This window comes from Trichomycterus rosablanca, chromosome 5 (genome assembly GCF_030014385.1).
Source record: "Trichomycterus rosablanca isolate fTriRos1 chromosome 5, fTriRos1.hap1, whole genome shotgun sequence".
NCBI lineage: Eukaryota > Metazoa > Chordata > Actinopteri > Siluriformes > Trichomycteridae > Trichomycterus > Trichomycterus rosablanca.
Window position 1 is genome coordinate 8,110,024 of NC_085992.1, and position 27,112 is coordinate 8,137,135.

At 38.6% G+C, this 27,112-nt stretch overlaps 2 protein-coding genes across 8 annotated transcripts in view; both read left to right on the forward strand.

The window, feature by feature from the left end:
- tacc2 (transforming, acidic coiled-coil containing protein 2) overlaps positions 1 to 21,378 on the forward strand; it is an 85,970-nt gene extending 64,592 nt beyond the window's left edge. For 4 of the 7 annotated variants that reach the window (XM_062995618.1, XM_062995617.1, XM_062995612.1 and 1 more), the window contains 13 exons: positions 237 to 505; positions 1,471 to 1,514; positions 2,911 to 3,020; positions 3,135 to 3,288; positions 3,627 to 3,749; positions 6,460 to 6,552; positions 10,043 to 10,177; positions 10,976 to 11,052; positions 11,133 to 11,176; positions 16,577 to 16,737; positions 17,722 to 17,828; positions 18,038 to 18,158; positions 20,530 to 21,378. In XM_062995618.1, the coding sequence (XP_062851688.1) occupies positions 237 to 505; positions 1,471 to 1,514; positions 2,911 to 3,020; positions 3,135 to 3,288; positions 3,627 to 3,749; positions 6,460 to 6,552; positions 10,043 to 10,177; positions 10,976 to 11,052; positions 11,133 to 11,176; positions 16,577 to 16,737; positions 17,722 to 17,828; positions 18,038 to 18,158; positions 20,530 to 20,595 (1,504 nt within the window). In that variant the 3' untranslated portion in view covers positions 20,596 to 21,378. The remainder of the gene's footprint in view (positions 1 to 236; positions 506 to 1,470; positions 1,515 to 2,910; positions 3,021 to 3,134; positions 3,289 to 3,626; positions 3,750 to 6,459; positions 6,553 to 10,042; positions 10,178 to 10,975; positions 11,053 to 11,132; positions 11,177 to 16,576; positions 16,738 to 17,721; positions 17,829 to 18,037; positions 18,159 to 20,529) is intronic. The other 3 variants (XM_062995615.1, XM_062995619.1, XM_062995616.1) reach the window with 2 other exon arrangements.
- Positions 21,379 to 24,376: 2,998 nt separating this feature from the next.
- On the forward strand, positions 24,377 to 26,105 carry ly6pge (lymphocyte antigen 6 family member pge). The gene is made up of 3 exons (XM_062995403.1): positions 24,377 to 24,437; positions 25,556 to 25,672; positions 25,900 to 26,105. The coding sequence occupies exons 1-3, from the start codon at positions 24,377 to 24,379 to the stop codon at positions 26,103 to 26,105; spliced, it is 384 nt and encodes a 127-aa protein (XP_062851473.1).
- Positions 26,106 to 27,112: the final 1,007 nt, after the last annotated feature.

The window sequence follows — 27,112 nt, forward strand, 5'->3', positions numbered from 1 at the left end:
TCCTGTCAGTCACAAAAATAGACACTACACTTTTATGACCAGTACGGCGGATACAGTAATTAAATTGTTCAAATGTTTACCTTGCAATGACTAAATTTTACCCAAATACACCTTAAAAGACTTAATCCTCTCAAAAATAAAAACAAGCTGTGTGAACAAAAATTTCGAACGTTCAAGCGTTTCGAACTTCTTGCCAAAAAGTGTTGGTTTTCATAACCTTTTTTTTTAATTTGCAGTAACACATTCAGAGTGAAGAAGTCACCAAAGAGGTCACCTCTGTCTGAACAGTCTGCAAAAGTTCCCCAGGACCGCTCAAATGATACCAGAACTGATCACATGCAAGACCTTGCCACAGATGAAGAGAAGCTGGCCTCCTCCACCAACCAGAAATGGACAGCTCGGCACGACGTACAAATGGAGTTGACGTCTGATGTCCAGGACTTTCCTCAGCCTTCGGACCTCACGGCATTTGTCAACGAGAGCAACTTACCTACACAGAACCAGGGTGAGTGTTACAGGCTGACACACAGAGGAAATGTGTATGAATCTGTTTAAAACTTGTAGTGAGACACAATCTTTAAAGGTTTTTGTATTTCTTTAAGAACAAATGACTATTAGCACTTCTCTGCTTGTTCTTGACTAGCCGGTTAGGTGGGAGGCTGGTGTTGTAATCTATATTTTAGGAATGATATATATTATAGGAATGATGACTTTGTCTTTGCATAAAAGAGTTTTAGGTTGAATTTCTTGATGCACGGCGGACTGTGTAAAATAAAGACAGTTTTCCGAAACGCTCTCAAGTCCGTGTGGCTATATTTATCAAAGTAGAATGATTGTTTGTGTGCATTGCCATCCTAGGGCTCAGATTTACTGCCCATTTAACAGTGGTTTCTGGCCTTACCAAACCATGTAACCTAATTATTCTGTATTGAACTTTTTACTCAAAGCCTTTAACCTTAACGTCTTACAATGGCTAAATCAAAGCAGCGTGACCTCAGCAGTTTATTGAAGTATGCTAGCTTGTGTATAAAAATTTATAAACCTGTTCTAGTTGTCCTGTGATATTAAATAAGCAGCAGTTTGATAAACTTTAGTAAATGGCTTTATGTGTCTCAAATGAGTGTCTTCAAGTGTTAGCCTTTAACCTTCCGGGCTGGAAAGCAGAGCTTGTTGGAATTGGCTATGACAAAAAGTGTAGAATTTCTGTTTAAACTATGGTAAGAGAAAATCACTAATGAAATGCAGAAATTCATGTGTATTCACTGAGGTAATGCTGCCAGTCTGAGTAATACTAGTCTGGTTGAAAGTCCAGGTACCCCAGATTGAAAGAGCTTAAGTCCCATTGTATAAACTGATCTGGGTCACAGCTGCAGTGTTTACTGTGTAATGACGCTGTTGTAGTTATTCTAAATTGGTCAGAACATAGAAATTGTTCAGACTCACTTAACTGTGTCTCTTTTGTACTTACAGACTATGAAATTGAATACATGGAGAAGATTGGCACCAACACACCAGTAAGTATCTGTCTAAAGCAGTTTACCCTTATCATCTTTGTCACCCTAAACTTTAATGCTGTTTGCGTTTTAATATTTCCTGCGTGTATCCACTAGCATAGGATAACTGTTGAAAATAAACAATATCCATAAACAGTAAATGGCTACTGGATGAAATGAACACCTAATTGCACATTTATGCATATTTTGACATCATAAAAAGTGTTAAAGCATGCCTGTATATTTAACAATACAGAAAACATTATCCAATGTAAATACTGAATTTAGACCAGCCCTAACCCTGCACAATTCCACATGGTCTTCCTAGTAAACCAGTTTTTTTATGAACTGCACTTGCAATCTTGAACATGATTGGCTCTAATGTTTTATGATGCAATAATACCAGCTTCCTGTTTCTTAAAAGAAAACTGATTTTATGTACGCGCCCTAATTAGTAAGACAGTATGTGACAGATAATACCTTATCCAAGTACAAGCAGTAACAAGTTTACCCACAGTTCTAAAACATTGCTTCTAAACTATCACAACCATGTTATGGTACCTGTTTTAGCTGTTTACATTTAAATTTTGCTGTTGCACCATTAAACTAAAAGCTGTGTATTTTAACATCAGTGTTACTTTTTTGGAGAGAACTAAACCAGCAAAACAAGCTAGAAAAAGACAAGTGAAAATAGTAGAATTTAGGAAGAAGAAATTAACCCTGGACTTAACATACCTAAATGTCACAAACAAATTCCATATATTTTAAACTTTTTTTCTTCATTACAGTTTTTCTTTAATAACCTAAAACATGTAGTAACATACTGGGGATGAAAGACAAGTTAACAACCAAATAAATCCACATAGAAGTTGAAAAGACAAAAAAAGAAGCAAAAAAAAAGACAATCCCACCCGCCTTTTAATTATAAGAAAAAAACTTCTCTCTTCCGCCCTAAAATAATATAGCATTCATCAATAATATTGAGTACAGGTGGCCTGGCCAGGTTTTGTTAAAGATCTGTAGAGACCCCAACCTGTAGACGCGTAGCTTTTCCAGTTTAATATTGCCCGGTAGCTCCCGGAGCCACCAGTTGTGGGTAGGTGGAGATAAAAGTTTCCATCCTAAAAAAATGACACGTCCAGAAAGCAAGGTATTAAATTTAGTATTTTAATGTTGTTAGACGAACAATAACGTTATGAGTAACCTGTTACTTATCAAAACCTGCATTAAATGGATGTTAAAAGCAAACTGAATTCTGTAATACTACACCATACCTTTTTAACGGTGACGTGCCGTTTTAAAGAATAATACTCATCTATTAATCTTCTATTATTTTATGATAGCGCATCTCTTTTCAAAAAATACAGCTATAAATGCAGTGTTCTGCTTTGTGAATTAATGTCGATTTGTTTTTCAGCCTTTATCAGTAAAAAAGCCCTTCCTCTACCTAAATCTGGATCCAGTGACAGACAGTCCACAACAAACCCTGAATATGGACCAATCAGGACCCAACTCTCCTTGTACAGGGTAAAACATTCATACACAAACCCCTGTCATGCATTTCTTACCTTTGTGCTTAACAGTCCAAAAAGGTGAATACATGTTTTACATTTTTTTAAACATATCTATTTCTCTGTATAGGAGTTTTGAGGAAATGGAGGCAAAGATCTCAATGGAGGGGAAATCACCTGTAGTGACGTCCCATGAGACCCACGAACCCCCAGCATTAGTGAAAAGCAGACAGAAGGAAAGCAAATCTCAAAGTAGAGCACAGAGCAGTGAGAGAGGTCGACGGGTTAGTATAAATTATCATTATTTAGCTAAACTTTTTAACATTGCTAGCTGTGCTATTTGAGAAAATTATACACTAAGGTGCAATTATTTGTTGTGCATTCCATGTATGTACTGTCTTCAATCTCTAGAGGGAGACAAAGGACAAGTTGTCTGCACATGTTTTGGTTTTACCAGCATAATAGAATGTGCAATTTATTACCAAAGAAAAATAAATAACCCACGTTAAAGTTGCAGGAGATCTCATTGTTAAGATTGTTTACATTCCATCACTAAACACAAACATCCTTCCTCCTCTTCCTGTCCCTTCTTCTACTGTGGATTTAATACTTCCACTCCCAGGGCCCTGCGGACCCGACCGATCTAACACTGTTAGACAAGCTGAGTGAATCGTCGGTCCCCCTCAGCTACCTGGAGCCTGACCTGGCAGAGACCAACCCCACAGCATTCGCCCTCAAACTGCAGGTGTGTAGAAAGTGAAGTGCCTGCTGAACTCTTTCCTCTCGACTCTTTCCTCAGACCTTTGCTGCTAGTGTGTGCGGCTGAATGGTGGCAACTTTTCATTTCCATCTTCTATGTGCGAGCATGTCGGTCTCTCTTGTGGTATTTTTTTATTTCTGAATAGGTTGTTTTTTTTCTTGGTTTTAATGTCTTTTTCAAGGCTGGGATCTCACGAATACACTATTCACTCTTCTGCAGTAAAATAAAGCTGCTTGAATCTTAAAGACAGCATGACATATTTACATTCCTATTAGTGAAAAATAGGCACCTTGTGTGAACATAACCACTACATAAAGAATTTGGACCCAAGTGCAGTAGCTGAACCGAATCAGTATCAGCTACTTAAGAGTGGCTGATAAAGAAGGAAAACCAAGTCTGTAGAGGCAGGATTCAATACCATGCTATAAAGCATCAAACATAACAGACTGAGCTATCTGGCAAAACAAAAGCATTTAAGCATTAAGGTGAGGGAGTGTTTGTTATCGCTTTTACCCAGAAAACTGATCAGTTAGCAAGGTAAAAAAAAAAAATATATATAGCATAATCACAGATCAATGCTTTCCCCTAAGCCCCAGCTATAAATGGGAAGAGATTAGGGGTACCAGGCCCCATTAAAATAGCAATAATTATAGTGTTTGCTTTCTAGCTTTAAAACTCACTGTTTAGTTTACTATTAGCACAACACCAGCCGACCATGGTTTGAAATACAGGGGAATTGGGGGGGGGGGGGGGTCTGACCATCCTACTTAATACCTGAACTCCCCAAAAAGAGGTAAAAACAAGTTCTTGCTAAGGTCGTTCCTTATCAAAACTGTAACTTCAGGCAAAATGGTGTTAGCATTCATCAATATTTAGTTGATACACTAATCTAGAAACTCTAAAAGCAATAATGTGTATTAAACAAGCTAGATAGCTGCTAATTACATTAGCATAAAGTGCCTTCTCTGGCTTGCACAACTCAAGCCTCAAAGCTGGCTAGTAATATCGTCTAGCTTAGCTGCAGTGTGCTAGCGCTGATAAACACAAGTGCTCCTGGGACATGTAGTTTGTCTAGAATTCCTACTTGTTGACCTTTGCTTCCCTCTGCTGGTGACAGAGAGTGTCACAGGCCGATTTGTTAGACTAATGCAAAATTATTAGATCAAAATTAAGACTTATTTAAACAGCTGAACTCTTCTGTTTGGGTTATTGCCATGATCTCAGCCCTGAAGTTAAAGGTGTGACCCTATAATTTTGTATGTAAGTATTACAGAAGGCCCTGATTTACCAATATTTTAAATGAAGAGGTACTACAGTAATCTAAAATTCTTATAGATGGTTTGTAAAGAAAACAATCATTCAAACAACAATGTATACAGAAAGGTAATGAAAACAGCATTTAAATCAGGTCTCTGCTGTTATGTATTAATTATTCTGAAAAGTGACATTTTCCAGAACTGTAAAGAAATAGTTCTTGGTTTATGCATATTTTGCATCATATTAGTACTGCTTCTCAGAAGAGGTACTTATCTAATGCAAAATTCACATTAGATTAGTTGCTGCCTTTTAGTCATAAAACACACACACACATGCACACACACACACACACACACACACACACACACACACACACACCATAACAATGCCCAAAATTACTTTCACATTCGATAAAATACCCATAAATCATTTTTAATTGCCAGTATCTGGCATCAGTAGGTGAAAGAGTCCCAATTTGTATGTATTTTATCCTGGCCATTTTCGCTGTAGGTCTAATTTATTGTGGGAAAGCGACATGTTCCAGAACTGTAAAGAAATAGTTCTTGGTTTATGCATATTTTGCATCATATTAGTACTGCTTCTCAGAAGAGGTACTTATCTAATGCAACAGTCACATTAGATTGATTGCTGTCTTTTAGTCATAAAACACACACACACACATGCACACACACACACACACACACACACACCATAACAATGCCCAAAATTACTTTCATGTTTGATAATATACCCATAAATCATTTTTAATTGCCAGTATCTGGCATCAGTAGGTGAAGAAGCCTCAAATTGTATTTATTTCACCCTGATCAGGGTCGCTGTGGGTCTGATTTATCTAGTGAAAGGCATGAAACACCTTGAAGAGGTCGCCAGTTCATCACAGTGCGCACACACACATTTAGGGGACACTTAGGGCAAATTTTATTAGCTCTAATGAACCTGACTGCATGTCTTTAGACTTGTGGGAGGAAACCGGAGCACCTGAAGGAAACCCACACAGACAGGGAGAACATGCAAACTCCACACAGAAAGAACCCTGGCCACCTGGCCTAGAAATCAAACCTAGGCCTGACAATGCTAATCAAACCGAGGTGACAGCGCTACCCACTGTACCACCATGCTGCCCATTTACTTTAGTGTATCCCAATACATCATTAGTTAGCCTGAAAATTTTGGGATCACATGTGATCTTTGTTGTAAATGAGGGCCATACGTATTTGTGCTATAATATTATTTTATGTGCGTGGGTGTGTGTTTGGTAATGTTCATGTGTTCTATTGAACTCAGTTCAATTTAGATAAGAGGTAAGAGATTGAACTCTAACCCCTCTTTCCCTCCTTGCCCAACACCCTTCCTGTCATGGTGCTCCCCCTTTCTTGCTCTTCCTCCTCTTTCTCTTCGTCCTCATCCAACATCTCAGGAAGAGCTAGTGCTCGCAGCCCTGAGGATTGAGGCACTACAGGTAGCCCAAAACATCTCTCAGAGCCCTACTCTATCCACTGTTTCCCCTCAGGTATTCCACAGTGCCAGTGTGTGGGTGTGTTACGGTGTGTGCACTTGCTGACGTGTGTGTGTGATTATGCGTAATTCCCTCTGACTGCATTCTGGTTTGAGTGTGTACCCACATAGTACTACCTCAACATGTTGATGAGTGGCCCAACACTCACATTCATCCCTGGTTTTTGCCATGCGATGTCTCTAACCTGGCTCCTGCTTCCCGACTGGTGCTGCTCTTTCCTGAACTGACACTCTCTTCAGAAAGGGTGTGTGTGTGTATTCTGCAAAAGCTTTGTGACAATCCTGCATGTTTGCCTGGATAGGAGATGCATAGAGACAATAATCACTGTGACATGGGATGTAATGCTGGTATTTTGTGTACTGTGTACTTTATTTTAGATCAGTAATATTCTGTAGGGGTTAAATCATTGTGACATGGCAGTATGAACAATTTGCTGCATGATTTAATCCCCAACTCAGACATTAGCCAATCTGGTAAAATGGCAAGATGTAGCCTAGTGGTTAAGGTACTGGACTAGTGATCAGAAGGTCGCTGGTTTAAGCCCCACCCCACCACAGGTTGCTGCTGTTGGGCCCTTGAGCAAGGCCCTTAATTTCCAATATCTCAGACTGTATACTGTAAGTGCAATGTAAGTCGCTTTGAATATAGTCATCTGCTAAATGCCTAAAATGTAAATGGTCTATGCTAATGCCCAACTGGCTGATAGCACTGCTGAGATTTGAACCCTTGATCCCTGGATCTCACACGTATCTCAGTACATGTCATACTTAAATATATTTAAAAGCAGTTATAAAAGGATACCATTTACAACACTGCCTACAAATTCTATTGCACTATTATGTTGATAATTTCATTGAAACTTACCATCTTAAACAAATGCTTATTATGTAGCTCAAAGATTATTTACTTATCTATATATTGATTACAGTTTTAACTGTACATCATTTTACTATATCATTTTAATCCTGTGCATTATAGAATACAGTTGTCTGGTTATGATTTTCATCAACTTGATAGAAGCTTTTCCGACATTTTGCATTATAAATCCCCTTGTTGCTTTTAATAGCTCTATAAATGAGTCTATAGGTGAGCCTATCGTCAGTAAGCTTTCGGGGGGTGGGATGAGAGTATAATGGCATTATCGTAAGTACTAGGCCAGACCTAACATTGCACCCTTAGCACTGTGTGGTTCTACTCTGCCATATGGACCAGTAACCTCTTTAAAACCACAACTTAGTAAAATAATCTCCAAATCCTCCGTTAGGCTGATTTAATCTTCTCCAATCTCCAGATGGGTTTTAAGAGCTGAAAACCAACTGTGATTACAATGTTATTGCCTCCCATTTCAGACTATAAATAAAAATGAGGATGTTCTTTTAGGTTCAGATTAATGTTGTGGCAGGTTTGCTCACTTTAGTGATGTATTGTTATTTTTATGCAATTTATAGTAAGAATATATGTGGTAATATATGTAATGTTTTGTTGTGACACCTGCCCTGGGCCAGTGATAGCTCAGTGGTTAAGGTACTGGACTAGTAAACAGAAGGTTGCCGGTTCAAGCCCCACCACCACCAAGTTGCCACTGTTGGGTCTCTGAGCAAGGCCCTTAACCCTCAATTGCTCATTGTGTAAGTCGCTTTGGATAAAAGCGTCTGCTAAATGCTGAAAATGTAAATGCTACAAAGTGCAGAAGCATTTATAATGGTTTTTTTTTAGGATTTTGATGTGGATTTAAACTGTATGACAATTATTATTGTTAAACTTTTTAATTAATAATAAACTTTTAATTAATTTAATAATAAACCTTTTCATTATTAAATTAATTAATAATTAATTTTATTATTGTGGGAATGTGCCTTATGGTTATGGATGCACAAATGTATCACATTTTAAGTTGTCACATACGCTTATACATGTTTTGTCTCTCTTAATAAACATTTAACTGTTTGCGTTTAATCTCACATAACATGATGTTATGATTTTTATTTGTATGTTTATGTATTACTGTGATATTGCTTAGATCGGGGTTTTCAACCTGTGGGGCACGCCATCCCGGGCAATTTTAAGGTCGACACACGGAAGGGGGCGCATGTCCAAAAAGGTTGACAACCTCAGGCTTAGATTAGCAAAAGGTTTTTGGCTTACATTATGTATACAGTATACGGAGTGACACGGTGGCTAAGTGGGTAGCGCTGTCGCCTCACAGCAAGAAGGTTCTGGGTTCCATCCCCCAGGTGGGGCGATCCGGGTCCTTTCTGTGTGGAGTTTGCATGTTCTCCCCATTTCCTCTGGGTGCTCCGGTTTTCTCCCATAGTCCAAAGACATGCGGTGAAGTGAGGTGAATTGGAGACACTAAATTGTCCAAGACTGTGTTCGATATAACCTTGTGAACTGATGAACCTTGTGTAATGAGTAACTACCGTTCCTGTCATAAGTGTAACCAAAGTGTAAAACATGATGTTAAAATCCTAATAAACAAACAAACATTATGTATATATCAGTTTAAAATTTTTTCTTTCTTACTTTTACTTTAAGAACATGTTGAAAGGTGCACATAAGGGCACTTAAAAATAGAAATCGCTATACAGGGTTGACTAGGTCTATCATAGCCATGATTTTAAATATGCATTAAAAAGAGAATCTGGGCAATATTACTCTTAGTGTACGTCACCAGTGTCTGCAACTGCCATGACAGCTTTTAGCATGTGACATAAGCTGTTATGACAACTACTGATCCTGGTAACATTACACTATTATTATACTTGACCTTAACTGTTGAGACATCATAACAGCATATGACATTTTGTATGCCGGGTCTATGCTATTAAAAGCATTAGACATCATATGCTTCATGCTGCAAGTCCAATAGTGAGGTTTATTTTACCTTGGCCATGAAATCCTGGAAGATTTGGATAAAAAGTATTTAGTGTCAGTGTTCCAACCAAGGGCAGCACGGTGGCTTGGTGGGTAGCACTGCTGCCTCACGGCAAGAAAGTACTGGTTCAGTTCCCAGGTGGAGGGACATTGTGTGTGTGTGTGTATATATATATTTGAACAGATCACAAACAGAAGACAACGTAGGAAAATAAAACAAATGCCTTTAAACTATTGCTCTATTAACTATCCAAGCATGTCACTAACACGGTTCATTCTTTTAGCTTCCTTTTTTCCTTGGCCTGGACCCAATCACAGCTGTCCTCTCTGTCCAGTTGCTTTAACCATCTTGCTTTGAGCATCTCCAGCCTTTTACAGCCCTGGATTGCAGACTAAAGCTTCATCCTAACCGCACAAAGCTTTTAATCCTGAGCTAAACTCCTGCTCTCATTGGCATTATGGCTTCGCTCTGTAGAACCAGTAGAAGATGTGCTGCCTCATGGCTTGGTTCAGAATTCCTGCAGTATGATTGTATGTGTGGTACAGATTAAAAAACGTCACCAATTCATTCATTTCTTTTTACTAAAATGCATCATTTTTGTCATACCAGGTGAAAGAAGTAGCCTCATCAGGGGACAGTGGTGTGTCTAAAGGTTCCCTGTATTCCCGGGTGGGGTACAGTGAAGCAGAGAGCCCCTACCTTCCTCGAGAACTGGACCACTCACTTGGGATAGCAAGAGAAGAGGTACATAACCGAATAGGGATACATTGTCCTAAATATACTGTGAAAATTTCTTGAAACATTTAAACAACTGTTTCATAAGTGTTCACGTATATAATTTTTTAACATTTTTTTTCTGTATGAAATACATTTTCTGAGTATCCTGAGTACTACTCTCTGAAAAATAAAAAAACATTACAATACTCAGCAGAATTAAAGCTCCAGAGAGGAGGTGTAATGCAATCTGAGAATTGGATACAACTAGATTAGGAGAAAACTGAAAAAAAAGAGAGATTAAGAAATTGAGATTTAGAGATCGGGAGAGGAGGATTACAGTAGTACAGACCGAAATGCGAATCATGCAATTGGATACAACTATATTAGAAGAAATTTGGCAGAAAATGTATAAATATAATAATAATAATAATACATTTTATTTATGGGCACCTTTTAAAACACTCAAGGTTACCTTACGATACTTATAGTTAACATTAGTACATAATTAATTACACAGATTAAGGGTAGGCAAGTTTAAAGAAGTACGTTTTAAGGATTAGAATAGAATAGGATTTAAGAATAGAACATTTTTGATGACAACTAGAATTATCCTTTAAATGACAGTTCTACAGATTTTGCCATTAATTAACTTTTTTGAGGTAGACATCTGATGTAATTTAATAAAAGATATGCAAATATTATGCAAATTATAGCTGTTATGTACTACCAGGTAAGCAATAGCAAGGCACCAGGCATGAACTTTAATGTATAGTAGCATAACTCTTCAATTCCTGCATTTCTAATGTGCATCGCTTCCATTATCAGGTGGTTGCCAAAGAAAAAGAAGTGTTAGAGTGGCAGCAAAAGTACGAGGAGAGTCGACAGGAACTGGAGGAGATGAAGTAAGACTACACTCGATTAAAGCTCGAACAACACGCAGTTCTGAATTAAAGTAACACATTCTTTTTCTCCATGTTTGTAGGAAAATAGTTGCAGAATATGAGAAGACAATTGCACAAATGATTGGTGAGTATTCACTGTCTGCATTGATTTTTTTTACTTTAAAAAGGCTCCACACGTCCCTTTAATTTTGCTGAAATGCCCTCTGCACCCTCACTGCCTGTCAATACAAAGTAATTTTTCCATGACCAACTACCAAAACACCGAACCAAACCAAGAGATCTTAGTTATAATAAGATTAATAGTATTTCATATTTATTGAGTTATTTTTACTTGCTTTATCCTGGTCAGAGTTGCTGTGGGTCCGCTACCATTTGGAAACCTTTAGTGCCAGGCATAAATACACCCTGGACTGGGTGTCACTTTTCTTTGCAGGGCCGCACACACATTTACTCACTCATTAACACCTAGGGGTAGTTTTAAGTAGCCATATAGTATCTACATTCTGTAGGTTACTGGGAGGTGTAGGAAAACTAGAGTATTCAAAAAATGCTAAATCAGTAACAAGAAATGAGGATCTAATTAAGGAACCCAACAAGGATGCTATACAGCACCCACTCCAGCTGTGCTACCATGCCATTCGAAGCTACACTCAGGTCAATTACTCTGATTGCATTACGCTTCACCTCTACTGATACAACCCTCCACTGCTGACTGAGGAGCTTCACAACTGACACACGCCCCCTTCGACACGTGTGCAGTTCATATGCGGATCATCCTTGTGTACGGAGAGCCACACCCTGATCAGCGCCATAAATCAGCAAGCAGAGGTCATAATTGCACCAGTTATGAGGAACCCTGGTCTGGCTCATCCCACCCTGTGAACAACAGCCAATCGTTGCTCATGTGGCCGCCCAGCAGGATGGCAGAGCTGAGATTCGATACGATGTATTCGAAATCCCAGCTCTGGTGTGCTAGTGTATTTTTCCTACTTTTTAATATTAAGCCTTTATCGCCTGTTATTTTTTGCTTATTGTACTCACTCACTCATTTTCTGATCCTAAATAGGGTCACTGGGGGTGGATTTGCTGGAGCCTATCCCAGCCCTTAATTGGCGCAAGGCACACAGAAACCACATGGACAGGGCGCCAGTCTATCACAGGGCAGACAAACACACAAACACACAAACACATTAACACAAACATGTAAGGGTAATTTTAGTATCTCCAGTTAACCTGACTGCATGTCTTTGGACTCTGGGAGGAAACCGGAGCTTCCAGAGGAAACCTATGTGGACATGGGGAGAACATACAAACTCAACACAGAAAGGACCCAGACCGTTTCACCTGTGAATCGAACGCAGGACCCTCTTGCTGTGACGTGACAGTGCTACCCACCAAGCCACCGTACCACCCCGGTGCCATCCATATTTAAAATATTTTCTTTTTACAAATCGAGCCTTACATTTTAAGTCACACTCACATTAAGCTTCCCTTGCCTATTATATTTTGCTTATTTCATTGATTATTTTAAATTTCCCCTCACAATTTTTAACTGATCTGAATCCAGCTCATTTCATTCTTGTGAGACCCTGATGGAAGGAGGAGGATTTCTTTTTTTGTATCTGTGACTTACTTCCCCCCCACGTATCACTCCCTGCTGGCTTGACTTAACACAGTCCCTTGTTTCTGTTTTGCACACTGCTTTGCCCATAAATACCCGATAAATCGAACAGGCATGCCAGGTAAGTAGAACAGAGCTTTCATCTTGTCTGTTTGTTCTGCAAATGTTAACATCTATCGATGAGATGTGGTGCCGTCTGTCCACATTTGTCTTCTATCATCTTTTATTTCTGTGTGTTTTCCAGTTTTGATTTTTAATCCATTTACATTTCGGCATTTAGCAGATGCCTTTATCCAAAGCGACTTAGAGTACTGTGAGAGTATACAGTCTAAGCAATTGAAGGTTAAGGGCTTTTCTCAGGAGCCGAACATCAGCACCCTGGCAGTGGTGAGGCTTGAACCAGTGATCTTTTGATTACTAGTTCAGTACCTTAACTGCTAGGCTACAACGTCCCTTCATCCCAGGTCTAATAACATCCACAGCTGAATCAGATCTACACTTCATATACAAACCACATTGTCACATTGGGACATTTTGTAAAATGCAGTAAAACCAACTGTAATTTATTAACTATCTTTAACCTTTATTAAACTGGCAAAAGTAGCACTGACAAATTTTATTTTAGTTTGTAAATATGAACATTCAGAATTTGATGCTTGCAACACAATCAAAAAAGTTGGGACAGGTGCATATTTACTACTGTGTTGCATCAGCTCTCCTATTACACCTTTTTAATGGTTTGCAAACTAGGGACACTAACTGTCACCGTTTTGCCCACTAATTGGATTTTTGCCCATTCTTGCTTGATACAAGTCTCAACAGTCTGTTATTGCCACTGTCTGATTTTCCTTTTTATGATGTGTGATACATTTTCAGTAGGAGACAGATCTGGACTGCAGGCATGTCTACAAAGCCACACTGTTGTAGCACATGCACAATAAAGCCAGGCTGTAATGAGCCCACCTGCCATGGAGATTGGCAGAGTGCTTAGATTAGAGTCATGCCCATCTGTCCTGCCACTAATGGCCAGTAGGGGGCATGGAGGTGCAGGTGACCTTAATCAGACATCTCTGCTTTTCATTAGAAGTAATGGTCTGCACCTGGGAGATAATTTCAAAAGCCATTCTCATTGGGATTTTGGAGTTTTGTGTTGTATTGTGTCCATGTCTTAGTCCTAAGCATGTGGCTATATACAGTTGTGTTCAAAATAATAGCAGTCCAACATCACTAACCAGATCAATCACTGTTTTTGGTAGAAATTATATTTATACATGGCAAAAAATTTAATAGTAGGTGTAGTAGAGTATTAAAAAAACCAACAGACCCAACAATCATGACATGCATGCTGCTGATTCTGTGTAATTGAATAATTAACTAAAAGGGGCATGTTCAAAATAATAGCAGTGTGAAGTTCAATTAGTGAGGTCATTCATTCTGTGAAAATGGGTGTCAAACAGGTGGCCCTTATTAAAGTATAAAAGCAGCAGATGTTGTACATGCTGGTTATAGTGCATTTCTCTCTAAAAATTAGAGTAAAATGGGTCGTTCCAGACATTGTTCAGAAGAACAGCGTACTTTGATTAAAAAGTTGATTGTAGAGGGAAAAACATATAAAGAAGTGCAGAAAATTATAGTCTGCTCAGCTAAAATGATTTCAAATGCTTAAAAATGGCAACCAAAACCAGCAAGACGTGGAAGAAAATGGAAAACTACCATTCAAATGGTTCGAAGAATAGCCAAAATGGCAAAGTCTCAGCCAATGATCAGCTCCAGGGAGATCAAAGAAGGTCTAAAGGTAACTGTGAGTACTGTGACAGTTAAAAGACGCCTATGTGAAGCCAAGCTATCGGCAAGAAGCCCCCACAAAGTCCCATTGTTGTAAAAACGACATGTGCTGAAGAGGTTACAATTTGCCAAAGAACACATTGACTGGCCTAAAGAGAAATGGCGCAACATTTTGTGGACTGATTAAAGCAAGATTGTTCTTTTTGGGTCTAGGGGCCGCAGACAGTTTGTCAGACAACCCCCGAACACTGAATTCAAGCCACAGTACACTGTGAAGACAGTGAAGCATGGTGGCACAAGCATCATGATATGGGGATGTTTCCCATACTATGGTGTCGGGCCTATTTATTGCATACGTGGGATCATGGATCAGTCTGAATACATCAAAATACTTGAAGAGGTCATGTTGCCTCATGCCGAAGAGGAAATGCCCTTGAAATGGGTGTTTCAACAAGACAATGACCCCAAACACACCAGTAAGCGTGCAACATCTTGGTTCCAGACCAACAAGATTAACGTTATGGAGTGGCCAGCCCAATCTCCGGACCTTAATCCAATAGATCACTTGTGGGGTGACATCAAAAATGCTGTTCCTGAGGCAAAACCAAGAAATGCAGAGGAATTGTGGAATGTGGTCCAATCGTCCTGGGCTGGAATACCTGTTGACAGGTGCCAGAAGTTGGTTAACTCCATGAAACACAGATGTGAAGCAATTCTCAGAAACAATGGTTATACAACTTAATATTAATTTAGTGATTTACAGGAAAGCTAAATACTGAAGCATTTTTTCAGTTTACACAGTAAATATTTGAGTTTGTAAAGAAAAATGCAGACACTGCTATTTTTTTGAACAGCCTAATATTCCCTTTTCTTTACTTTCTGTAAAGTAATAACAAATTTGATCAATTTTAATTCATGTTTTTATTTGGAAAAGAATGCAGTGTTCTCAATGCATTTGTGTGTATGAAAATAAAAGCTATTATAAGAATTCTGAGCTTTATTCACACTGCATTATTTTGAACACAACTGTATATCACAGTGGTGATGGCATAATGGTTTCTCACGCAGTTCTCTATATGTGGGCTTGAAGATAATACACATTCAACTGTGGTTTCCAGCCCTTTTCCAGATTCCAAAATCTTTTCACAATATTATGTATGGTAGATGGTAAAAGACCTGAATTATTTGCATGTTTTGCATTGGGAATAGTTGTTTTTGAACTGATTGACCAATAAGGTTTGGCACAAAGTGGTAAGACACGACATCTTTACTTGGATGGATCTTGGTTTTATACCCAATCCTGATAACCCTCACACGTTAGCATTATTGTGGGATGTTCGGATACTCAAATAGAGTAACTTGAATAATTTCCCATGGCACTTGTAATTAAACAAAGGCAAAAACAGGCTTAAATTATTACTGAAAAGCATAGTGTCATATGTCATGACAATGACAAAAGGTTTATTTATAAGTGAACTAATGACATACTGTATATATACATTTATGACAAATATCAGATAAAAGTAACAATTACACTGCAGTTCATGATCAATCTGTCACAATGCATTAGTTACAAAAACTATTCATTTATTTCCTTACTGCACTTTTTACACCTCCAGAGTCAGTTAGACTGACAAGTGTGTTTATTACATGGGAAAGCTTTGACATATACTGGAAAAGTCTGAATGTCAGCCATGAAATTGCTGGAAGAAAATACTTAATTTTCCTTTTTAAAAAGCTAAACAAACCCTGCATAAGACTCCCTGCCTTAAATGGTGGAATTATTCTGTGTGGTGGTCTCATCTGTCATCCTTCATCTTTTCGGTTCACCATCATTTAATGTGTTTCTTGTCTGCATGCTTCACAGGGGAAACACAGTTTAACAGAATGTCATCAGATATTAGTGACCATCATTTGTAGTGCATAATGCGTGACATAATTTGTCCGTTCTGAAGCCATTTATAGTTTCTCTATTGTTAGCCTTCCACTTGTCTACTCAGTAATGATTTGACCGTGTGACGTGTCCACTGTTGATCAATCATTCATTTAGCAAAACTTTTTTCATGGTTATTTTATAGCAGCCTTACAACTGTGTATGTCTGTGTGTGTGTATTTTAGAGGATGAACAAAAGGAAAAATCTCTGTCCCATCATACCATCCAGCAGCTGATTTTGGAGAAGGATCAAGCTCTGGCTGATCTCAACTCTGTGGAAAAGTCGCTGGCAGATTTGTTCCGCCGTTATGAGAAAATGAAAGACGTTTTGGACGGCTTCCGCAAGGTGACGTGTAGAGCCAAAAAACAATTAGACACATTGTACAAATAGCACTGCACATACACCGATCAGCCATAACATTAAAACCACCTCCTTGTTTCTACACTCACTGTCCATTTTATCAGCTCCACTTACCATATAGAAGCACTTTGTAGTTCTACAATTACTGACTGTAGTCCATCTGTTTCTCTGCATGCTTTGTTAGTCCCCTTTCATGCTGTTCTTCAATGGTCAGGACTCTCCCAGTACCACCACAGAGCAGGTATTATTTAGGTGGTGGATCATTCTCAGCACTGCAGTGACACTGACATGGTGGTGGTGTGTTAGTGTGTGTTGTGCTGGTATGAGTGGATAAGACACAGCAGCGCTGCTGGAGTTTTTAAACACCTCACTGTCACTGCTGGACTGAGAATAGTCCACCAACCAAAAACATCCAACCAACAGCGCCCCGTGACCACTGATAAAGGACAACTCAAACAGCAGCAATAGATCGTATCTGACTTTACATCTACAAAGAGGAGCAACTAGGTAGGAGTGTCTAATAGAGTGGACAGTGAGTGGACACGGTATTTAAAAACTCCAGCAGCGCTGCTGTGTCTGATCCACTCATACCAGCACAACACACATTAACACACCACCACCATGTCAGTGTCACTGCAGTGCTGAGAATGATCCACCACCTAAATAATACCTGCTCTGTGGTGGTCCTGACCATTGAAGAACAGGGTGACAGCAAGCAAAAAAGGTATGTAGAGAAACAGATGGACTACAGTCAGTAATTGTAGAACTACAAAGTGCTTCTATATGGTAAGTGGAGCTGATAAAATGGACAGTGAGTGTAGACACCAGGAGATGGTTGTAATGTTATGGCTGATCGGTGTATGTACTGCAGCAATAGTCCATGTACTAACATGACATGTGCATTGAATTATGAGTAGGTTATAAATGTGCTTTTTGTAACATTGAATGTTTTTATTTTACTATTTACAGAATGAGGATGTGCTGAAAAAATGTGCACAGGAGTACCTGTCTCGGGTCCGCAAAGAAGAGCAGCGCTACCAGGCTTTAAAAATCCATGCTGAGGAGAAGCTAGATAAGTAAGTAAAGTGCAGAGAAAACTTGTAGCGCTGATTTATTGCAGCATTAGTTTGATTTGTCTTGTGGATTTCAGGCTGCTTCAATGCTCATTCCTAATAGCAGTTAGTTCAGGGAATCAATATGTGGTTCAGTGTATCTGTGGTTATAAAATCTAAAGGTAATGTGGCGTGGCAGTGCCAGCTTTAAGTTTGTCTGTGTAACTTTGTAGGGCAAATGCAGAAATTGCTCAAGTGCGTACCAAAGCTAAACAAGAACAGGCGGCGTACCAGGCCAGTCTGAGGAAAGAACAAATGAAGGTGGATTCACTGGAACGCACACTGGAGCAGAAGGTTTGATTCCAATCCCATGTACATACACTATACAGACAAAAATATCTAGACACCCCTCATAAAGATTGAACATAAAGCCACAGCCTGTACACAATGCAGATTCTATAGAGAGTTTGATGTTTAACTACTAGTGACCTGCACAGAGCCTTGACCTCAAGCCTACTATAAGGCTTCAGGATAAATTCACCAATTGCAAGCCAGACCACCTTGGTTAACATCAGTGCTGGACACCACTAAAGCTCTTTTCACTAAATCAGCACACATTCACACTAACACACTTTGAAATCTTAGGTCCTTACAGCTGCACAGGGAGTGGTCAATTGTGTATTAATCCTTATGATTTCAATAAAGGATGACCAACAGGCTCATGATCAAGTATGCACATAGTGTACATACTGACAGGGTGCATTAATTTCTTTAGGTAATCATGTGTGTTATTTATATTCTACAGTTACAATTTTTCTGATGACAAACACTTCGCTCATCATAACAGCTGTAAAATTACTCATGAATAAAATAAGTATTGCCCTAATTAGTGCACATACAACATACTAACAATGATTTGCCACTGATGGAGCTTACTAGTAATCATAAATTGCCTATTACTGTTAAGGCAGGTTGATTATAGGTGTATTTTTTATTATTATTCATCAAAATGAGTCACAGATGTGTATTTAAAGCATGATGATTAGTAATCTCATGTAAGCTCGCTGAAAAGGTTCCCACAATAATAAAACAACACAAAGTTGCAATTGGAAATATTCAACCCCCCTTACCATAACAGGTGTTATCGTGATGTGTATAGAATTGAATGAAAATATACAAGAAGTTGAGAGTATTTCACTCAAGCAACGTTTGTAATGGGTGGGCTGGTACAACTGAGACTAACCAGCAGTGGGAGACAGGAGCCAAGGTGCAGAGCAGGGGAAGAAGGGTTAACCCAACTAAAACTAATGAGGACAAAAGCCCTAGGTGGGACCCACAACCACGGTCAGCCAACCGGCTACTCGATCCGCCAACCGCCTGACACACGGGCCGAGATCCTGAACGCTTCTACACAAAATTTTAACTTAAGATATAGTGAGAAACGATGGGAGAATCGAGTCACGAGAGGAGTCACTTTTGTAAGAGAAATGGCTTTCAAACAAGGAGGCGACTGGCTACTAAGAAACGCTTCTTTTTAAATAAAAATAAGAAAAATAAGCCTTTAAGTGAAACAAGGAGCGAGCGAGCGAACGAACGTACACCAGCCGACTACCTTATCGACTGAGTTTAACTCAGCACAGAGTAACGTTTGTGGTTTTTTTTAAATATGTAAATCGCAGGTGCTGCGAGTTAGCTCTTATCAGCGCGGTGGCTCCTGGGAACTAAGTTAAACTTAGGAGAGAGTTAGCCGTTAAACGCCGTTAAAGCGAGGAATCGACTCACGAGTCAGATTCAGATGGGAGAATTGAGTCTCGAGAGGATTCACTTTAATAAGGGTGAAGGCTTTTAAACACAGGCGGCAGACGACTAAGAAACGCTACTTTTTAAATAAAACGCGAAAAATAAACTTTAAAATGAAACAAGGAGCAAGCGAACGTGCACCGTCCAACTACCTTATCGACTGAGTTTAACTCATCACAGTATAACGTTCGGGGTTTCCCTAAATAGGTAAATCGCAGGTGCTGCGAGTCGTAATCAGCGCGGTGGCTCCTGGGAACTGTAGTTCATTTGGAGTTGAAAGTGGTCGATCTACCCTTCCCTTTTGCAAGAAACTGTGGATACAAGTAATCGACCCGTTATAACGTTAATCATTTAATGTGACACAATTCTTTTCAATGAAACACATCTGATTCTTTTGACAAATGTCCCTGTGTACTATTATTTAACCCCCAGCCTCAGTACATTGTGGAACATCCTCATACCCTGATAACCTCCAATAAGCGATTTTGGTAAATGCTAATAAGCCCCTTTGGTGCAATAAAATGATTCTTTCTCTTAGCTTTTGTGACAGCTCCAGGTCATGGTTGCAACACACATTGAACACTTCTCTGGGTTGTGTTTATATAACACATCACACCTGAAGCAAATTAATGGTGGTTATTGAGTCCCAATGGTTTAATAATGTTGTAACCCAACTTTAGGTCAAACAGATCCGCAATATTATGTAGGGGTTGGATAAATATGAAATGGGAAACAGGCATAAAAGTATAGGGACAAGAATGATCCACTGTGGCAACCACTGAACATAAGATTAGCTGAGAGAAAGAAACAGAAACACACACACACACACACACACATTGCTAAATAACTTGAACTAACTGATTAACAACATTTTGTCAGCTTTATATTTTAATTATTTTACATAAAAGATCTGATTTTGTTACAGAACAAAGAAATCGAGGAGTTGACCAAGATCTGCGATGAGCTGATTGCCAAAATGGGAAGGAGCTAACTGTCCCCTACACTCTATCCACACCAGCACAGAATCTTAATTGTCCTGTTGCGTGCTGGACTGAACCATGGACTGTTCACAGATCTTCAACACTACTGATATTTGTTGTAAAGTGTATCTCCTAAGGACTGGGAGGATCCACACTCCACTGTAATTACTCACAGAGCATTTTGATGTTTACTGTTTACTGATGTACCTGTAATAAGGGTGACGTGGATGTTTTTAGAGATGTTCCCCATCAGTAAAGAATTTTATGACAGTGTGTGAATGAGGGAGAAAGAGTGCTTGGCGTGAGGATGATGATTTGAGTGCTACGATGCCATGACAGCCACTGATGGAGCTGACTGTTAATTCTGTGGTATCCTCTTTGAACTTGAAAACACAAGTGATAAGAAAGACAGCGTCTATAAATATTAGAAACAATGATACAAATGCATGTGTTCGAATGAAACCTCGTTTCTGTGAATATAAGCTGAATATAGTTTAGGAACACATCTGCGGGTTTTGATACTGTTTAATCTGCTTCCTTGTGGATATTTGTAGATAATGTTAGTTTTATTGCCTCTTAGCAAAACTGATGTGCAATTTCATTTTGGGAATTTTATTTTAATATGTTAATTAGCATAATGTATTATTTCTGGTTGTAAATGAGCTACATTTATTTGAATGGGATTGTCTTAGTCCTGCTCTGGTTGATGTGACACAGTGGAAGTCTCCTTGAGAAGGAGCTCTACTCAGCTGCACAGCACCTGCTTACGAAGTGCAATAAAAGATGGCAATAAACACTGATGTTCTTTTTGTGATTTATCCAACAAAAGCCAATCTAGGCAAATGTTCACATTTTGTATGTCACTTCTTTCATGAACCAGTAACCTAGTTTGCTCTATTCTAGTTTAATGACAATCCTACTGGCTTCTCCAGGTTTCTGGGCTATGAGCTACTCAGTACTTATCAAACACCTCTTACTCTAACATTAAGACCAGTAAAAATAAATATGACTATAGATTTTATGGTTTTACTGATTGATGTCAACTTCCAGTGGCCATTTATTTTTGGGTCCCCAGCTTACCTGCCCAACTGCCTTCCCATAAATTGGCTGACAGCTGTTGGAATCTTTTAACAGACATATTTACTTTTACCATGTTGCATCTAGATGTACAATCTTTGAACCAAGACAGCTCAATGCATTGAATTCAATTCCTTATTCCCATTTTAGCCAATTGGTTTATTACAGTTACTTAAAATACAAGCTATGCGAGACTGGCATCTACCAGCTTTCCCACTGCTAGACGGTAATGATGATGTATTCTGCATGTTGACCCCAGGCTTGTGGCTGCATGGTCACCCCAGTCCATCTAGTTTCAGACAAAATCATTTTTCCTCCAGAGGCAGTGTGGAAGTCAATGGTAAATGTTGCAAGCCAGTTTAACTATAAAGATGTATAGCTGGAGATGGATGTATAGAATATAAAGCACATAATAACACCACATCTGGCTAAACAGCAGCTAGTTAGACAGATTAAATCTTTTTTGGTAGTGAGTCTGTTTCTGAGAAAGTGTGTGCCTGAGAGAATACCAACAGATGGCTGTTTAGCTCAGACATACAATATTAGCACTGATGCCAAGCACAGAAATAGTTTGTGAGGGATCTGCACATCTGACACCAAACAGGTGACAATGAATCACTTCTATTTGGTTTAATTGGCTTTCTGTCTAATGTGGGTTTTCTGTTTGGTCTAGATCTGCACTCATTTATTTTTTCTGTTTTTAATACCCAATAAATGAAAATATGCTGTATGCCCAAAAATTTTGGACACCCCTGCTAATTATTGATAAAATATTTCAGCTACTATCTATAATATAAATACAATTTATGCTTCCAATTTTGTAACCACACTTTGGAGAAGGCTCCAGCATGATTGTGCTGTGTCTGTGATTAAAGTGAGGTCCATAAAGACATGGTTGGACAAGATTGGTGTGGAGGGACTCCAGTAGGCTACAAAGAGCCATGATTTTAACCCTATTGAACACCTTTGGGATAACCTGGAACACCTGCTCCTTTTTTGCTACTTTTTTGACAATTATTTCCCACAGACACACTTCAAAAGGGGTGTCAATAGGGTCTAGTTTATAAAGAAAGACTCTGGACAGGGTGTAAATCCAGACATAGCCAATTATGTCTGTGTAGATGCCCGTCCGGCCGAAAGCACCTGATTTTAACGATTGTGGGCTAGAATGAAAGGCTGCTGTGCTACCCAAGCAGTGTTGCCCAAATGTTGTCTGTACATACGTGTAGGAAGGAATAGACTAAATATCGAGTAATAGAGCCGGGTTCAGTCTCTAACCAGTCTAAACCAGTCCTAAATAATACAAAACTTCACTAGGTGGCGATATATGGCCACTAAGTGGATCATAAATTCATTGCTAAAACCAGTGAATAATTTTAAAGACACCTGCAACTGCATTTCTTTTTCTTAGATTCTCATTTTAAGTGTTACAATTGGTTCTGACCCTGGATATAAAGCTTACACTGTTTTATATCATATTTTGCTGTTTTTAATGTATTTAATTTCATCTATTTTTATAAATCCACCATCTGTGGAGTCAATATTGTTTGTATAACATCTATTCAGTTAAGTTATTAACCTCCAGGTTGTTGTTTTTGTGCCACTGGAGTTGCAAATGTGCAAATATTTAATATACAACCAAAATTACACTGTAAAACCTTTATAATATAAACGTGAACAATAACTTTGTGTTATGACAAAAACACCCTTTAAACATTTATTGTTTAGTATATAATTTAGTATATAATTTAGTTTCATATACTAGTTTTATATATTTAGTATTTATTTTAGTTTTTAGTTTTATAGTATAGTATTTCATTAGTTATTAGTTTATTTATTAAATTTTTGTATCACACTTACATGAGAACACTTACATAAGAATGTCGGCAAAGTTGTATTATTTGACTGCAGTCCAGCAAAACCAGATCTAGTTCTGGTTTCCAGGTATCGGAAATAATAATGATTGAATGGAAAATGATTTTTTTCTTTCAGTAAACAAAGCACGTTTTATAACTTCTTCATTAATTATTTGAATGTCATGTCACATCAATGTAACTCAATTTAGGTTTTTTTGTGGTTAGCAAGACAGGGTTATTTTGTCTTTTTCTCTTATTTTATTGAATTCCTATCTACTGTTGTTTCCTAATGCATGAATCTGCGAGTCTGAGGGCTGACATGTGCTTCCTCTAAAACACACAAAGCCAGATGTTGCCTCTCTATGAACTGCAACTTATGGATCATCACTGGATGAATCAATACATAGTCCACTATGTCCGACCATACATGTGAGCTCATCGATGCCTTAGTCTGTGTTGCTTTGAATTATAGAATGGAGATGAATGCCTTCTTATTTAGCATGAAAAGACAGGGCAGAATAAGCTCTCTTGGACTTCCGGAAATACATGGTTATGACATTGCTGGGAATAAAGCATGTACTCTGCAAATGTTGGCATAAATGATTTCCGTTTTGCCACTGAGCTGAAATAAAATTGTGGAAGGCAAATCACTGGACGAGGCTCAACTGAGTAACAGCCGAATGGATGAATAATTAAAGACGGGATGATCTAGCTTCAGGGCCTCATTGAAAAAATAGGTAATCTGGCTATGCTCTGTTGCTGGTGGTATTAGCTCCCTGCTAATACCCACCAGTTAGGCTAAGTGGGGATCAACCTGCTCAACAGTTTCAGGATCTGTCAGACAAAGACCAGCATGAGGATGAGAGCTGTTCAGTACTGTTTATTGCTCGGCCTGTTGTTTGTACTGCTTTCTGCTCACAGTGAGTAACATTTTCTTCTCTGCTCTTTACACACTTCAAACAAGTTTGTCTCACTTTTAAAGGTATGGCTACAGTAAGCACGACTGTCTCATAATCTTTTCAGTCTAGACCTCCATCTGTTGTTTTAGCTCAGGGTATATGCTGAAAGAAATGAGCACCAAAGTGATTGAAACACATTAGTCTGGAATGGTTTTGAATTCAAAAGACCCTGTGACTCCAGCAAACCACGTAGCTTTTATCGCTGAATAAAGGCAGCTTGCATCATAGTGACCAGCCTATTAAAATATCTCCAAGAGTGCATTGGCGACTCATCCATACAAGAACAATGCAGAACTGCAGGCCTGGCTTGCTTCAGCTAAGGTCAGTAGTCATGATTTCACTTTAAAAAAAGAGACCATCAGAAAAATGGTATTTAGAGAGAGCTGCGAGGAAAAAAGCACCACTGACCAAAATGAACATAAAAGGTCAGCTCACATTTGTCAGAAAACACTTTGAAAACACCAAGCCTGTTCTGTCGACAAAAGCTCAGCTGCAGCTTGGTTGTGCAACTAGAAAATGGTTTCTAGGGTCAGGTAATACAAAGTAAAGCTTTCTGGCAACACTTTACATGGGCTTGTGGAAAATACAAGGTTGGTGATGCAGAATTTTTTTTTTTACTGTATAATATATTGTAGGATCTGTGAATTTAACATGTTGTTTATCTATCAAAGGGTCTGGGAATCCTTGGGACTGAAGGACTGAAATAACAAGAGATTTAAACTTAAAATCTAGATACTTTGTAAAGTATTTTACATTTACATTTACATTTTCTGCATGTAGCAGACGCTCTTATCCAGAGCGACTTCCATAGTAAACATTTCATTTCTCAAGTTTTAGTAAGCAACAGTCGAAGAACACAAATCTGCTGAAACCTGTTATTACCAAAGTTTTTTTTTTGTTTTTTTTATTTTTGGAAATGGAAGAAAAATCTTAGTAAATATAGATATACTGTACAATATAATTATTTACAGTATGTACTTGTCATATTTATAATTAATCTAGTTTTATTTAAGTGATGTTATTTCTCCTAAAAAATACATAGAGCATGATGGTCATATATTGTATGTCTTGTCTACTAGGTGAAGCACTGCAGTGTTATACTTGCATCGGGTCAACAGATGAAGACTGCAATCGCCAAGAATCCAAAGCATGCCCGAGCTACTCAGATGCATGTGCTGTCATTAAAGGACAAGGCAGTAAGTTTATATGGTCAATTTCTTTTAATAATTAGAAAATAATTTTAATTTTAAAAAATAATTCTATTTTTCAGAAATGAAATCTGTGTTGAAAAACTGCTTAAAGGCAGGTACTAAATCAGCAAGTTCTTTAGAACCAGTAAGAACTGTACTATCTAATCGAAGCTGCACTATCTATGCGGGTGTGAGGTGGTTGATAAAAAAATTACTATACTTATTTTTTCCAGGTGGTGTGGTAAAGTCATGCTCCTACAGGTCCTTCTGTAACCAAGCTAACAGCCAGAGCTATAGTGCTTCAGGTGTGACGGTTCACTGTTGCTACTCAGATAACTGCAATGTGACAGGACGTGGCAAAAGGATGGACACAGGGCTCATCTACGTCTTAGTTCTACTAACGGCTGGGCTTATGTTAAGCTTGAGTTACCAAGTGTGAGTCTAAATGACCTACAAAACACACAGCAAACATGTATTATGAACTCTGGTGTTATATTTTACTTATGAGCAAAGCTATTAAAATAAGCCAAATCAAATTGACATGTAATGAAGTCAGTGCTTTGTAATATGATAAACATGTTAATTTTCTACACATGTACAAAGTTAAAAGCTATTTAAATACTACTAATATGAGTAAATGTAATGAAACAAATTGACAAAGTGTTTTAACTTAATGTTATGTAAGGCTTTACATACCATATCTAGGCTATTTTTTATTATTATGTGACTTTCTGCCTGTTTATTCCCCATATTCTGTAACAATGTGGTTCACGTTTTACAAATGAAAGAAAGTCCAAAGACATGCAGTCTGGCCAGCTACTGGAAATTGCCCTAGTGTGTGTGTGCGTGTGTGAAAATGCGTCTGTGTTTGTCCTGTGATGAATAGCCAGGTCAGTGGTGTTTCCTGCCTTTCACCCAATGAATCAGACCCACCGCAACACTGACCAGGAGTTTGGCATGTTTTTAGAATGCCTGCATGTTTTTGGACTGTGGGAAACCGGAGATCCCGGAGGAAACCCGCACAGACACGGGGAGAACATGCAAACTCCGCACAGAAAGGACCCAGACCACCCCACCTGGGGATCGAACCCAGGACCTTCTTGCTGTGAGGCGACAGTGCTACCTACTTAGCCACTGTGCCACCCTACATTAAGTTCTGTTGTATATAATTTATAACAGTGTGTAAATAACTAACCTGTCTGTACTGTTTTTGCCAGAAGGACTGAATGACCTTTTATGCTGTTATTTTAATCAAACCTTTAAAACAGGATAAAGTGGAATGGTTAACCGTCTTTTTTACAGGATCAGGTTATCTTCTTGCCACATTTTTCCAGGCTTTTTCCCCATTATTTTAAATGATTTATATAGCATAACACAAGGGGTCAGTATAAATTCACAAATGTTACGATTATTGCTGCGTAGAGTGAAACTGTGACCTTTTCCAGG